This window comes from Diuraphis noxia, unplaced genomic scaffold (assembly GCF_037042655.1).
Source record: "Diuraphis noxia isolate RWA-SAM2 unplaced genomic scaffold, SU_Dnox_SAM2 contig0004, whole genome shotgun sequence".
Taxonomy (NCBI): Eukaryota; Metazoa; Arthropoda; class Insecta; order Hemiptera; family Aphididae; genus Diuraphis; species Diuraphis noxia.
This window is the reverse complement of record NW_028301714.1, coordinates 57221634-57234640: the sequence shown is the minus strand read 5'-3', so window position 1 is coordinate 57234640 and position 13007 is coordinate 57221634. Positions and strand designations below refer to the sequence as shown.

General features: G+C 28.3%; 1 protein-coding gene across 1 annotated transcript; it reads left to right on the top strand.

Annotated features, from left to right (window-relative positions):
* The first annotated feature begins 3108 nt into the window (after nt 1-3108).
* On the top strand, nt 3109-12992 carry LOC107165912 (Ionotropic receptor 76b). Its single transcript, XM_089226021.1, has 8 exons — nt 3109-3292; nt 3771-3889; nt 4013-4195; nt 6685-6843; nt 7078-7255; nt 8359-8658; nt 9519-9696; nt 10930-12992. The coding sequence occupies exons 1-8, from the start codon at nt 3199-3201 to the stop codon at nt 11390-11392; spliced, it is 1674 nt and encodes a 557-aa protein (XP_089082147.1). The 5' UTR covers nt 3109-3198; the 3' UTR covers nt 11393-12992.
* The last annotated feature ends 15 nt before the right edge of the window (nt 12993-13007 follow it).

Here is a 13007-nt window from a genome sequence, read left to right as displayed (position 1 = left end):
TCATAATAAATTAATAAATAAGTTCTGAGAATACCTGCGTATTGCAGCTGATAGGTAGGCGGTGCGCGGTGGTACGACAACGCGATAATTGCCCAGATAAAGCATTACAGAAATAGTGTTCATTCACTACTCACACAATGACACCGTTCAAATAAACATGTAATATATTCTGCCTAAATATTACTCCTTAAAATATGCTATGCTCCAACCCCCTTAAGTATGTGAAGTATTATTTAGCCTATATGGCATGTTTATGCGTTTTTCAATTCTATTGGGCATATTAGTTTTCACAATTTTGATATTCTCATTGATATTATTTGTATAATTATATTGTATTGATGATATACATTTTTAAATTAAAATACTACAAAAAACTGATGAAAAAATGTAATAATTTATATTTTTCACTGTATAAAATGTATGGAAACGGTCGCAATATGAAACGATTAAAAATAAAACTTAAATTATGAATGGATATTTCTTGCTATTCATGATTAAACTGCTTATGATTTCTTCTGTTTTTAATCCACATATTATATATTTTTATTATAGGTATAGTTTTAGATTTTTAGTATATATAAATGCACTTTTTAAGCGACATTTCAATGCTTATGTATTTTGCCAGTTTTTAGTGCATAACTTTGATTATTTAGGCATTTTTTAAATTATAAGCTTACGAGCTATGATTATAATATTCACAAATAACGACCCCATGAATTAAATACTAAATTATATATGTATAATATATAATATATATTATATATCAAATATTTTGCTATTTCGCTATTTTTCTTTTTAAAATTAATGGTCCAAACTCGCATACCTAAATTCAAGTAATAATAGTGATGTAAAAGTTTAGAACTATACATTTATAGGATTACCTATGTGTTTGTAATAAATAGGGTTCGGATTTGAAGGCAAATGCCTTTCTTTTATTTATCATAATAGAAAAATAATTTTTATACAAAAATGTGTTTCATTTAATTTCTTAGACGATGGATGCATTTTTTTTTGCATTTTTACTTATAAATGCCTTTTTGCCATTTTTACCTTTTGTACTTATAAATGCCTATTTTGTGTTTAATTTTTTCAGTTGATTTTATAATTTTATACACAGCTTGCGTATTATCGCTACAAATGGGTTTTATTATTCGCAATATTTATCGATATCGTCTTATCGAGTATTTGGTATGGCCATAAAATTACCCGTACATCTATTTAAAGATTAAGATATGTTCGTAATGCGTAGATTCAAGATTGTTCTTCAGTCCGCCCGCATTTGTCGATCGCAATAATTTTTTTTTTAATACCAACTAGTTTCTTTTGCATGCAGTTTTAATTTTTAATTTGTATTTTTCTCAAAATGTATGCAATTGAAAGTGTTTAAAAAATGTTCACTTTTTTATTTTGTAGTATATTTATGAATTGCCTTTTTATATAAATTAAATGCCTTTATTTGCCTTTTTTTACATTTTAAATGCTTTTTTTATTGATTATATTGCCTTCAAATCCGAACCCTGGTAATAAATAAAAATCAAGATTTTGTAAAAAGTGCGAATGTTCTATTGATTATAGTGGAAATATTTCTAATCTCAAATCACAATTTCGTATTTTTAGTAATGAAAATCAATAAAGTTCATGTTAAAATAAATTAATTCCATTCAAATTATCGAGTAATACTAAATGTGCTGAACCTGAATAACTGACAAAAAGATATTTGATCATTTTATATGATATTATAAAGTAAAAAGAAAAGTTAATAGTAAAGTTATAAGACATTTATGTCTTTTAAGACCTCTGAGTATCTATTGTAGAATGGGGTGATTTTCTTAAATTTATGAAAATAGCTGTACCTACAGAGTATGTTGTTTTGGTTAAATAAACTAAAACTATGGTAGAATAGTTGTATATATTGCACAAAATTAAATTATTAAAGATTAAATGCTTAAAAATATATATTTCTTATTGTCAGTATTATAAGAAAACTGGTGTTAACTTATACAAGTTATGAGAACAGGGAAAGTCTCTGGTCTTATATTTCAATAAATGCCTTCATTAATTTAAAATCTATTTTTTAATTATGGAAAGCATTTAAAATAAATTTTGTGTTGTTCAGGGCCGTCGCGTGTTAAGCTTTATGGCACCCAGGGGCACTAATTTAGGTCGATAAGCACTAACAGCGGTTTCTGAAGCTCGAGGCGCCCAGTGGCATGTGCCCCTTCTACCCCCCCCCCTTAACACGGTCCTGGTACTAGTGGTACTGGTGTATGAGAATAGGTACCTATGCGATAATATGCTATGCAAATATGATCAAAGCTATTAATGCCGTGATAGATTAAAGGCGATTAAATAAATTAAATTAAGTGAACTGGCACTCGACAGTAAGTGCCGCTCACTCTGTATACAGATATCTATAAATGTCAGTGGCGTCATATCCCCCCCTCATAACCACGAGAAAAAATACTAACTAACAAATTTGGTGTTAGGTACGGGTAGATCAAAGAGAAGACAAAAAAAACGGTCCTCTCATCGCATCAAACGCACCAAATGAACTGAACTGTACGATATGTCGATATGTACACCGCAGTTTATTCAACTTGAAAGCATAATATTTTTATCAGAGTGTTTGACCGAATTCAAATAAATTTAAGTGTGCACCATCGCATGCAGCCACAATATTGGCAAATAATTATTCGAAACCATTTATGCATGGAATTGATTACCGATCAAAACCGCGCTTACTATAATGTCGTACATCCTGAATAATCAAAATCAAAGAAAATGTATTGGTTTTGACCATAATTCATGGTATACTGGGCGTCGTATATATAGTCGTATGTAACAAATAATAATATAAACTTACACATCATTAAATTATTCTGTGACACTTTGTACTTATATATATATATGACGTATTCTTATGAGCTTATAAAACGTTAACACAGTAATCGTTATTCGTTAATATTTAACACATGCATTTCATTATTTTAAAACCTATTTAATGTTTGTGACCGATTGTTACGGTTAAATAAACATCCTTTCGGTGTAATCATATTTTATTCAACGCAGGAGACAGTTTTGACAGCACAACTCTAAATAAATCACCGGGTTAGCCTCGGACACACGGCGACAGTTTATAGACACTCATCAATCGCCAGAGCTCCTAAGAAATTAACAATTTTATGCACTATACATTCTATGGCGCTGACCAATACATTGTTGTTGGCGCTTTGCGCCAATTGGCCACCGTCGAACATTACAGAAATCACTTTACCGCCACCGTGGAAATGGAGTAAGTTTAGAGTTGCTAAATTCGCATGTATAATTATTATGCCGTTTTCCGATCAAAAATATTATATTCCTGTACTGCGTAGTTCAAATATTTAATTTGTACATTGAAAGAGAGGTAGACCTTAAGACCTTTTTTTGTCAGTTTTTATATTTTAGAAATATGATTTGATAAAATCCATATTTTCGAGTTTTCGGTTACAGTTCAAAATTAAATAAGAATATAATTTTTAAGTGTTCCATATGAAATCGTCGATATCTATATATAGACAGTTCTCTAGAATTTCAAATATTTTTTAAATTGAAATCGGACGACGAAAACGAACTTTTGTTGTCTTAAAACTTTTAAAACAAAACGTTGATGGCATTAAGAAATGTACCTAACATTTATTTCCCAAGAATGAAAAAATGCATTATAATAGTTTTTATGACTAAAATACTAAATAGTGAACAATAACTATTATTTATTTAATTAAATTTAGTTTCTGAGCATAAAGCGAAATTCATGAATAGTACCGAATATCAGTGTGATCTGAAAAACAACTTTCAGATTCAATACGAAATATTAAGGGGTAAACGGTTGAAAATTGCCACATTTCCAGTAAGTGAACTTATAATAATTAAAACTAGTTTTAGAATTATGTAAATGTAAAAATTAAAGTGGTTTTAGCTAAAAAATATTTTTTTGAGAGTTTATAAATTAAAACGTTTTTCTATTTCACAGAATTCAAAACCTTTGAGCTGGGTTACAAAAGAAATCAACGGTACGCTTATCGGCCACGGAATTGCATTTGAAATTGTAGAAACGCTTCGTCAACGGTACGGATTTACTTACGATGTGGTAGTACCAACAAGAGAAACATTGTTAAATGAAAATGGCAGTATCATCCATATGCTAATTAATGGGGTGAGACAACAGAAAACAAATTACTTAAAACAAAATGATTCCATTTTCTTATATTTATTAACATGGGTGATTGGAATACTTTTAAAAAAATATTTAGTTTTTTTAGTGTCTAATAATTTCAAACCTATAACTCTGGTCACATCTCACATAGATGACTTATTATTTTGGACTTGAATATTAAAGGTATATAAATATTTATAAAATTATAAATAACAACTTTATAGGTGACCTGCTATGATATTTTTCTTAAAATGTATATAATATTAAGCTATGTGTAAACAATTATACTTTCATAAATATAATTTCATTTGTTTAAAAAAGGGCATTGTTCAAGTTTATTTTTATTTGGATTTCTCAAACAACAATCTCAAGAGAATAAAGTCAATTCATTCAAGTTATATAATATTTATCGAGTTATTTAAAAAAAACTAAATTATCAATAATAATAGACAATACCGTCAATACTTATTGTGGACAATTGAAATATACTAATTTAAATATTTTACTAGAAATTATATTGATATAGATAGTACATATTATAATATGTAATATTACTTATTTTTAAATTAACAGGATTTTGATATAGGTAGTTTTTGCATAAATTGAATAAATATAAATTTTAAATAATGTTTTCACTAAACAGTAAAAAATACTATTAGGACAATAGAAATGGAATACAATGATATGGGTACCTCCTAATGCATAATTAAAATGTGTTCCCATAATATTTTTTTATTGAATATATTTCATCGATTACTAACTTCATTATAAATTAAACACTTTTTCATTATTTTAATTGATTACACCAAAAATTAACCCATAGCCAATAGTCACTTGTTTAAAAATATTATAAATTAAAATCAATACATCTATAATAAAGTAGGTATAATATATAAATATTGTCTATATGACTTTATGCCTGTAATGATTATCAACATGCAATAAACATAATTTATTAGAGTGCAAAGTTATATTTAAATAACTATTTAATATAAATAAGCTGTGTATAAAAAACTTTTTGTTGATATGATTCATTAAGAAAAAAATAAAACAATCAAACATGAAGTTCAAAATAATTATACAAAATACATATTAGGTAAATGTTGTAGAATGTAGTAACTCGTTTATATAGAGTGTTTAATATCTTTTTTTTATACTACTAACTATAGCATAATTAAAATAATTGAATAAAATATACTAAAACACTGTAAGTTTATAACTTTTAGAGTTATTAATTTAACAAGGGGTCTACATACAAATAAAGTTTTAATTCGAAGTTTCCACTCCATAAAATCTTAGTTCGTGATTTTTATACATAAATTATTAATGAACAATATATTTTTATTATATTCATTTAACATTAATCAATAGAGTTCTAATAGTCTCTAAAGTCCCTTAAACATGATTTAGTGGCCAATAACTTGTTGATCATATTTTACTGGTTTAGTGAATACGTATTAGATTCTGAGCGGAGCGAGGAATGTATTGATTTTACCATGATGTGTGATTTTTTTTTTAAATTTAAAAATTTTTTTTTGTGTCTATCATCACGTTTTGGGACAGTAAAAGTGCTCCAATTTTCGACTTCAGTAATACTTCGTTCGATCAGAAAATGAATCTAGTTGGTACTTTTCGGGGTCAAAAATAAAAAATTCTAAATATTTTTCTAAATAATCGGAATAAACAAACTAAAAATTAAGGGAAAAACGGGAAATTTTACGCACAATCAGTTTTCGACAAAATCGATTTTGGTTTTTGATGTAACTTTAAAACAAATGACCATAGATACCTACATGAAATTTTCACCGAATGTTTATATAAGTATATTCTATCCACCATGCAATTTTCAAAAAATTTAAACTTAAGTTGAACTATTTATAGGCATATGCAATTATCGATCATTATTAGTTTCTTTTGAATTAATATCGATAAGAATTTATTTGTTGGGTAGAAAAGCTTGAAAATTTAATACAAGGCTCCTAACATATTTTTACAATAGCAGTTGAAAAATAAAAGAAATGCATAGTCACATTTTTTTTTTCAAGCATTTAAATTTTAATTTTGACAACATACGTAAAAATCACGAAAATTTGCAAATTATTTTTAAGCTAGAAATTCATTAAAAATGTTCTTTTTAAATCTAAGATTTGAAAATTTTTAATAATCTATAATATATCCTAGACAGATAAACAGTCTCCGTTCAGAATCGTTTTTCGTATACAATGATACCTATCATTGCATTCAAATTTAACCTACCCTAGTCAGAGGTCCACCCCACCCCCTAATGTACAGAAGAGCAATACCCACTTACCCGCTTTTTTTTTTATGTAACTCATCACCACTAGAGTTTAGTAGTACGTTGTAAAAATCTTGCATGTCATATACATATTTTTAGGAAAATATAAATTCATTTTTTATATAATTATCTATTCAATTTATTCTTAAATAATATACATATATTTTGTAATATTATATATATATTGTTTAAGGAAGTAGATATGGCAGCTGCTTTTATACCAGTTTTGCCGGGACTGGATGATTTTGTGAAATGGGGCATAGATTTGACTCAATTTCAATACGTTGTGCTTATGAAAAGACCTAAAGAAAGTGCTTCTGGATCTGGTTTATTAGCACCTTTTGAACCTGAGGTAGTATTATTATAAATCAGTCTATATAGATGTTAATGATTGATTAATGAATATTGTAATAATACTACAAAATTATAATTTTTATTATATAAGTTGGTTGATAAATAAATAACTGCAGGTTTTTTAAAGCGTCAAATGTAAAAAAAAATTTTTTTATCTTAATAAATCATAAATGTATAATTTATTGATCTATGATATTTATAACTCAAAAACTTAAGTATTTTGCCTTTTTAGGTGTGGTTATTAATTTTGATTTCACTGATAGCGGTCGGTCCAATTATTTACGGTATTATGAAGTTAAGACATAAACTCTGTGGTCACGATTCAGGGGTAATATATCCAATACCCACGTGTGTTTGGTTCGTATATGGTGCGTTAATGAAACAAGGATCATCGTTGAACCCAGATACTGGTACGTACTTAGCTCGTTAAACGGATGGCTAATTATAATTATTAATTATCTTCAATATATGACACAACGCTATTGATTTGGATATCGAACTGTTGTAATAATGTGCTCTATAATAACTATCGATGTAGTTGTAGGTACATTATTTAGCTCCAACTATATTCTTTTATTACCATGGCTGAAGTTATTAGCTATAGAATTAATCTATAGTTATTATTATCTACTTATATAATATACAGGGGTTAAGTGGTGTTGATGAAGATGCAAATATAGGGTTAGTCCCTTTATATTTGGCCATGTTTTAACATTTTTTGAAAAAGATACCCTATATAGTTCACTTTTGCCTCGAATATGAATCAAACATTTCATTAATTGAAATAATAATTTAATTTAAATGCTATCATTTTAGTTGTGTAAAGTTCTTTCATTAAATATTTTTCTATATGGTTAAAATATTATACATATAGTTCTTAATTAATTTTGTTTTATAATCTCCCTTAATTAGTAATTATATATTTATATGTTTCATTATAGTACAATCATTTTTGATCAGTAGTCGTTTATATTTATATTTTTTATTATATTTGCTATAAAAAGTAGGTAATATTAATGTTTCTTTTATGTAGGTATGTATCATTTAGTTTTAAAAGCGTACTTAACATAATTTAAATTCTGGAAAAGTGCGAATTGGGTAATAAAAATTAGGAATTTGAATGCAAATTTTATTAGTAATATAATAAGGCACTAATTTAGTGATTATAAGTACAAGAACTTATTATAATTCCCATTGGTCGAGACATGCAAGGGCAACGCAGCAGTGCAATAAATATTTTTGAATAATTATAATTATTTAAATTTACATATAGAACGCTTAAAATAGTAACAGCAGGTGGAACGAGAAACGCAGTATTTTTTGTGATTCTGTGTTACTTTAAGCCGTTCTTATATAATTTCTGTACATATATGAAAAAAAAAACCTTTCTGTCCTATCTAGATATATAGATAAATAATACATCATTTATAAATCATAAATGATGAATATCTGTATCTGATGTTTGGTTTTAAAATTAAACACTTTTAAGTCAATAAACTAAACGTTTGTATAGATTCGGCAAGACTCATATTCGCCACATGGTGGATATTCATAATGATATTGACTTCATTCTATACAGCCAATTTGACCGCATTTTTAACACTTTCAAAATTTACGTTACCCATAAAAAAAATAGATGATATCGCGAATGGCGAGTACCAATGGATCTCTTCAGAGGGTAGCGCCGTCGAATACATCGTTAAGGTGGGCAACGATTTGAAGCCACTCAAACAATCAATGTTTGAGGGAAATGGTCAATTTATGGTTATAAATATCGACGAAATTGATACAATTTTAAAATACATTTTATCAGGTAAGAAAAGAAAATATAAAATATAGTGACTTGGTGAGGCGCAGTTGTACGCTCAATCTGCGGAAACGAATGTATATACGTATATGTACGTACCAGCCGCTGTAGTTGCTTGCTCTCGGATGGGTCATGGGTGACCACCCGAGATTTTTAGCAACATATCTTTGTCACACATACACGAACACGTGATACGACCCTACCAGCTTAAAAACCCATAAACAAAATATATAAAAACAACCCCTAACATCCCACACGCAATGGCCTATGTTGCCGAGGGTTGCACATAAAAAAAATAAAAAAATAGAAATAAAATAAAATATATATTTTTTTTGATTTATAATACATTTTCAAGATGTAATTATATACCTTCGATTCTATTTACTGTATGCCTGTATACAAAACATCAAATATGAAATTAATTAAAATTAAAAATTAAATAGTAATTTTTATAATAATTATAATTTAGAACTTATCAACCAACTGGATCACACATATAAAAATTTCAAATTAAACTATAATTTATTAATTGTTTTCAATTTTTTAACTACGTATATAATATTATTAATATTAGGAGTATTATATACATAAGAATAATAGAAATCAAATAATCTGTAGTATAATCATTTCACAATTTCATTCATAATACAAATAAAATTAATATTTTTTATGTTTAAAAAATGAATAAATTGTATCAAAGTTTGAAAAAATTAACATGATTCTAGTGAAACAAAATGTGCGAAAAAAAGTATCTATCTATATATGTTTTCGTGAAGAAAAATAAACAGTAAATCTTATTTTTAAAGCAAAATGTCCACCCTAATTTTGAATAAACATTTTTTTTTTCATATTATACAATATTATAGGGACGTTGCTTCTACATGATAAGAATTGGCTGAATTTTTTAATGTTGCACATCGAAAGGTCAATAACGGATGACAAGGAACGGTGTCGCTATGTGTTGACCTCAGAGCCATATTTGACAAGATCAATGTCATTTGTTTATCCTAAACACAGTATTTTACCACCACTTTTCAATCCAATGTAAGTGTTCATTTGCGCAATTATCTACGAGTATAACATAATGTAATAGGCATTAGACTCTAGAATATAATAAATGTTTATATATTTTTAATTAGTCATTCGAAACAAAATCTAGTGGAGTAATCTAATACAAACAAAAATATATTTAAAATTAATGAATAATAGCTTTATATGTTTCCTCTTGCAGAAGACTATTGAAGTAGGTATAGTTATTTTTTAAACTATTGTATATATATATATATATATATATATAAATATATAATATTTAAACTGTTAGTGAATTCCATAAACTAATATTTATAAATATTTACATAATATACTTAAACGAATTAAAAAAGTGCTAATGAGAAGGTGATGGGATGCCTATTTTTTTCCTTAAAACTATTGCTGAGAAAAAATATTTTAACTATTATTGAAGGTTTGGTTAAAACATCCTAGACCTATACCTATATACCCTATTCCCTATACCTATTATAAAACTTGTATTAAATTGTAAACATAAATCATATATTACTATTAGATTTTACCAAACCTAATATTAATTTACCTTCTATTGAATTGTTTTTCATAACCATTACCGTTAAGTTATACACTAAATAGTAAGTACACATACTTTAGCTTGATGAGATGAGAAGCGGTTTCTGGTTTCAATCACAAAACGTTATCTGGTGTCAGCCCCGCTGACAAACCGCTGGTTTTAATTTCCGGATGGGTGACCACCTGGGTTCTTAGAGACGAATCCTTGCGATACACATATACGCGTGTTCCTAATCTAAACCAACCTTACCCTTCCCTCCACAGCTAAAAACCTACTAAAAAACCAGCCAATGACATATATTGCCATAGGTTAATTATTAATAAAAAAAAAAAAAAGTAAATAAATATATAGTCTATAAATGAGCTACCTACTATAATAATATTACTATACAAATACAATGATGAAATATAAACAGCAATTATTACAAAGTTACTGCATGCAGTTAAATTGTGAAATGACAGTTATTGTAATTGACGTGTGAATAAAAATTAGATGAAATTATGATTTTAATACAAATTATTGGTTTTTTTTTTTAAAAATATATTACCAATCTATTATCCTATATATAGTATAAATAGTATGTTCTATGTTCATTGTTCAATATGATGACAATATCGACAATATAGTATATATATACTATATTAAGCATAATTAAAACTGAAAATAACGATTTTTACTATCATATATACGAACAGAATGCTGTCGTACATGGAGTCGGGCATCGTGAGGCATTTGCAGACCAAAGACTTGCCGGAGGCGGTCATTTGCCCTCTGAACCTGGGCAGCAAGGAGCGGAAGCTCCGCAACTCGGACCTGTATACCACGTACGCGGTTGTGGTGTGCGGGTTCTCGATGGCCGCGGCCGTGTTCACTCTCGAGCTGCTGTCCACGCGCACCGGTTGGTTCGTGGCCATCAACCTCGACCGCAGCCCGCAAGATCCGCTGCACGGAGACGCGGTTCGAAGCGAGATCGCTGTTTTCGGTCAGCCGTCAAAGGCCATGTACCCTTTCAGCCACCGGAACAACGTCATGAACGCCTCATCCGCCACGCATTTTACCTTTCGCGGACCGTCGTCATTGTCGCCGCCGCCGTTGTCGTCGTCGTCGTCGTTTTTGATGTTTGACGGAAAATCTTCGTTGCGAAGATTTCAGTATTGATCCACCGCAGACTATATAGCTTATTTATTACAGTTTATTATACTAGGTAGCTGTATAACTAGATTTCGCCCGTGAAAAATGAATATATAACTAAATACAAAATACATTGATATTTTATTGGTGTATATCTCGGTTTCACCTATAGTATTAGTAGGTATCTTAGTCACACGAAAATTGTAACCGGTCTACCTCACTTTATAAACTAATTCGGTTGCAATGGGAAATTTACCTGAGGTGGATTGGATATGGCACTTGATATATGTATATCTTCAAACGTGGTTATAAAGTACCTAAAAAAATGCGCTTTAACATGGTATAATATACCAACTATGAAGGCATATAGTGTCAAAATGTTAAGACTATAGCTACCATAGTTAGGGCCCTACGTTTATTCAGTCAGTTAGGACACGTTCGATTTAAATTTAGATAGACTATATCTGTAGAACTCGACTTCGCTAGTGAAAAAAATGAACAAATATAAAATATACCGCTTTATAAGTCAAAGATCTATAGTGTCTTGGTTTTAGTGTAGTTCCTTCAGTTTAAGGTCAAATATAGGCGTCAACCATGTACCTACCTCATTTTATATAAACTAATTCAATCGAGATTTGCCATTCGTTTGTGGTCAATTGGATGTAGCACTTGGTATATTTCTGGACATGGTTCAAATTAATCTTTACATTTTTCTGACATTTCTAAGAATTTGAAAAGCACATTAAAATGTGTAGAATAGCTATTAAACATAATAAATTTACTAACATACATTCAACTCTCAAATACATACATTACAAAGGGTTCAATTAAACTAATACTCTGCTGGAATAGAACAAAATTGTGTTGTACAATTAATTATATTGGGGAATATTTTCCACGTGTTATTCAGTTATCGTTTACCGGATTATCAACATATTTCGTTTATCATTTATCATTATTTAGGAATATAATGAACTCTTATAATATACTATCTTAATTTCGTATTTAAGTCATTTTAAATAATTGGTCACTAATGAAAAGAAAAATACACTGACCGCAAATGAACCGATAGCGTATGTAGCAACTATATATTTATTCTAAACAGGTCATGTTTAACGATAACATTTGATAATAATGTCTGGTTTAATTTATAAAATATTTTACACATTGTTATTTACTATTTCTTACATTACAGTATAAGTCTTATTTTACATTTTTTATATATTTTTCCTGTGATTACCAACATGTATTTATACAAAATAGCATTGTATTTATTCCTACATCAAAATAAATATTTCAATTTTTTAGGACTCTTAAACAAGTTTACCCTAAAAGCAGAAAAACGTCACAACATCACTGTCACCACTTGAGGATTACTTTAAATTTTTAATGCCACTTTTTGCGTTATTTTTAAACCATTTTATAGATACATAATTGATTATCAAATTTAAATTATGTTCAAATCATAAACAATATTATTCTTTAATCTTTACCAAAATTATTTGATTCATTATCCTATACAGCATTGGTTATACGAGTATAAGCCACGATTTTTACATAACCCATAATAGAAGTGATAGAACGACTAGATGTTTATTTAAAAGAAATCATAAAAATATTAAGGATGAAAATATAATCCTTG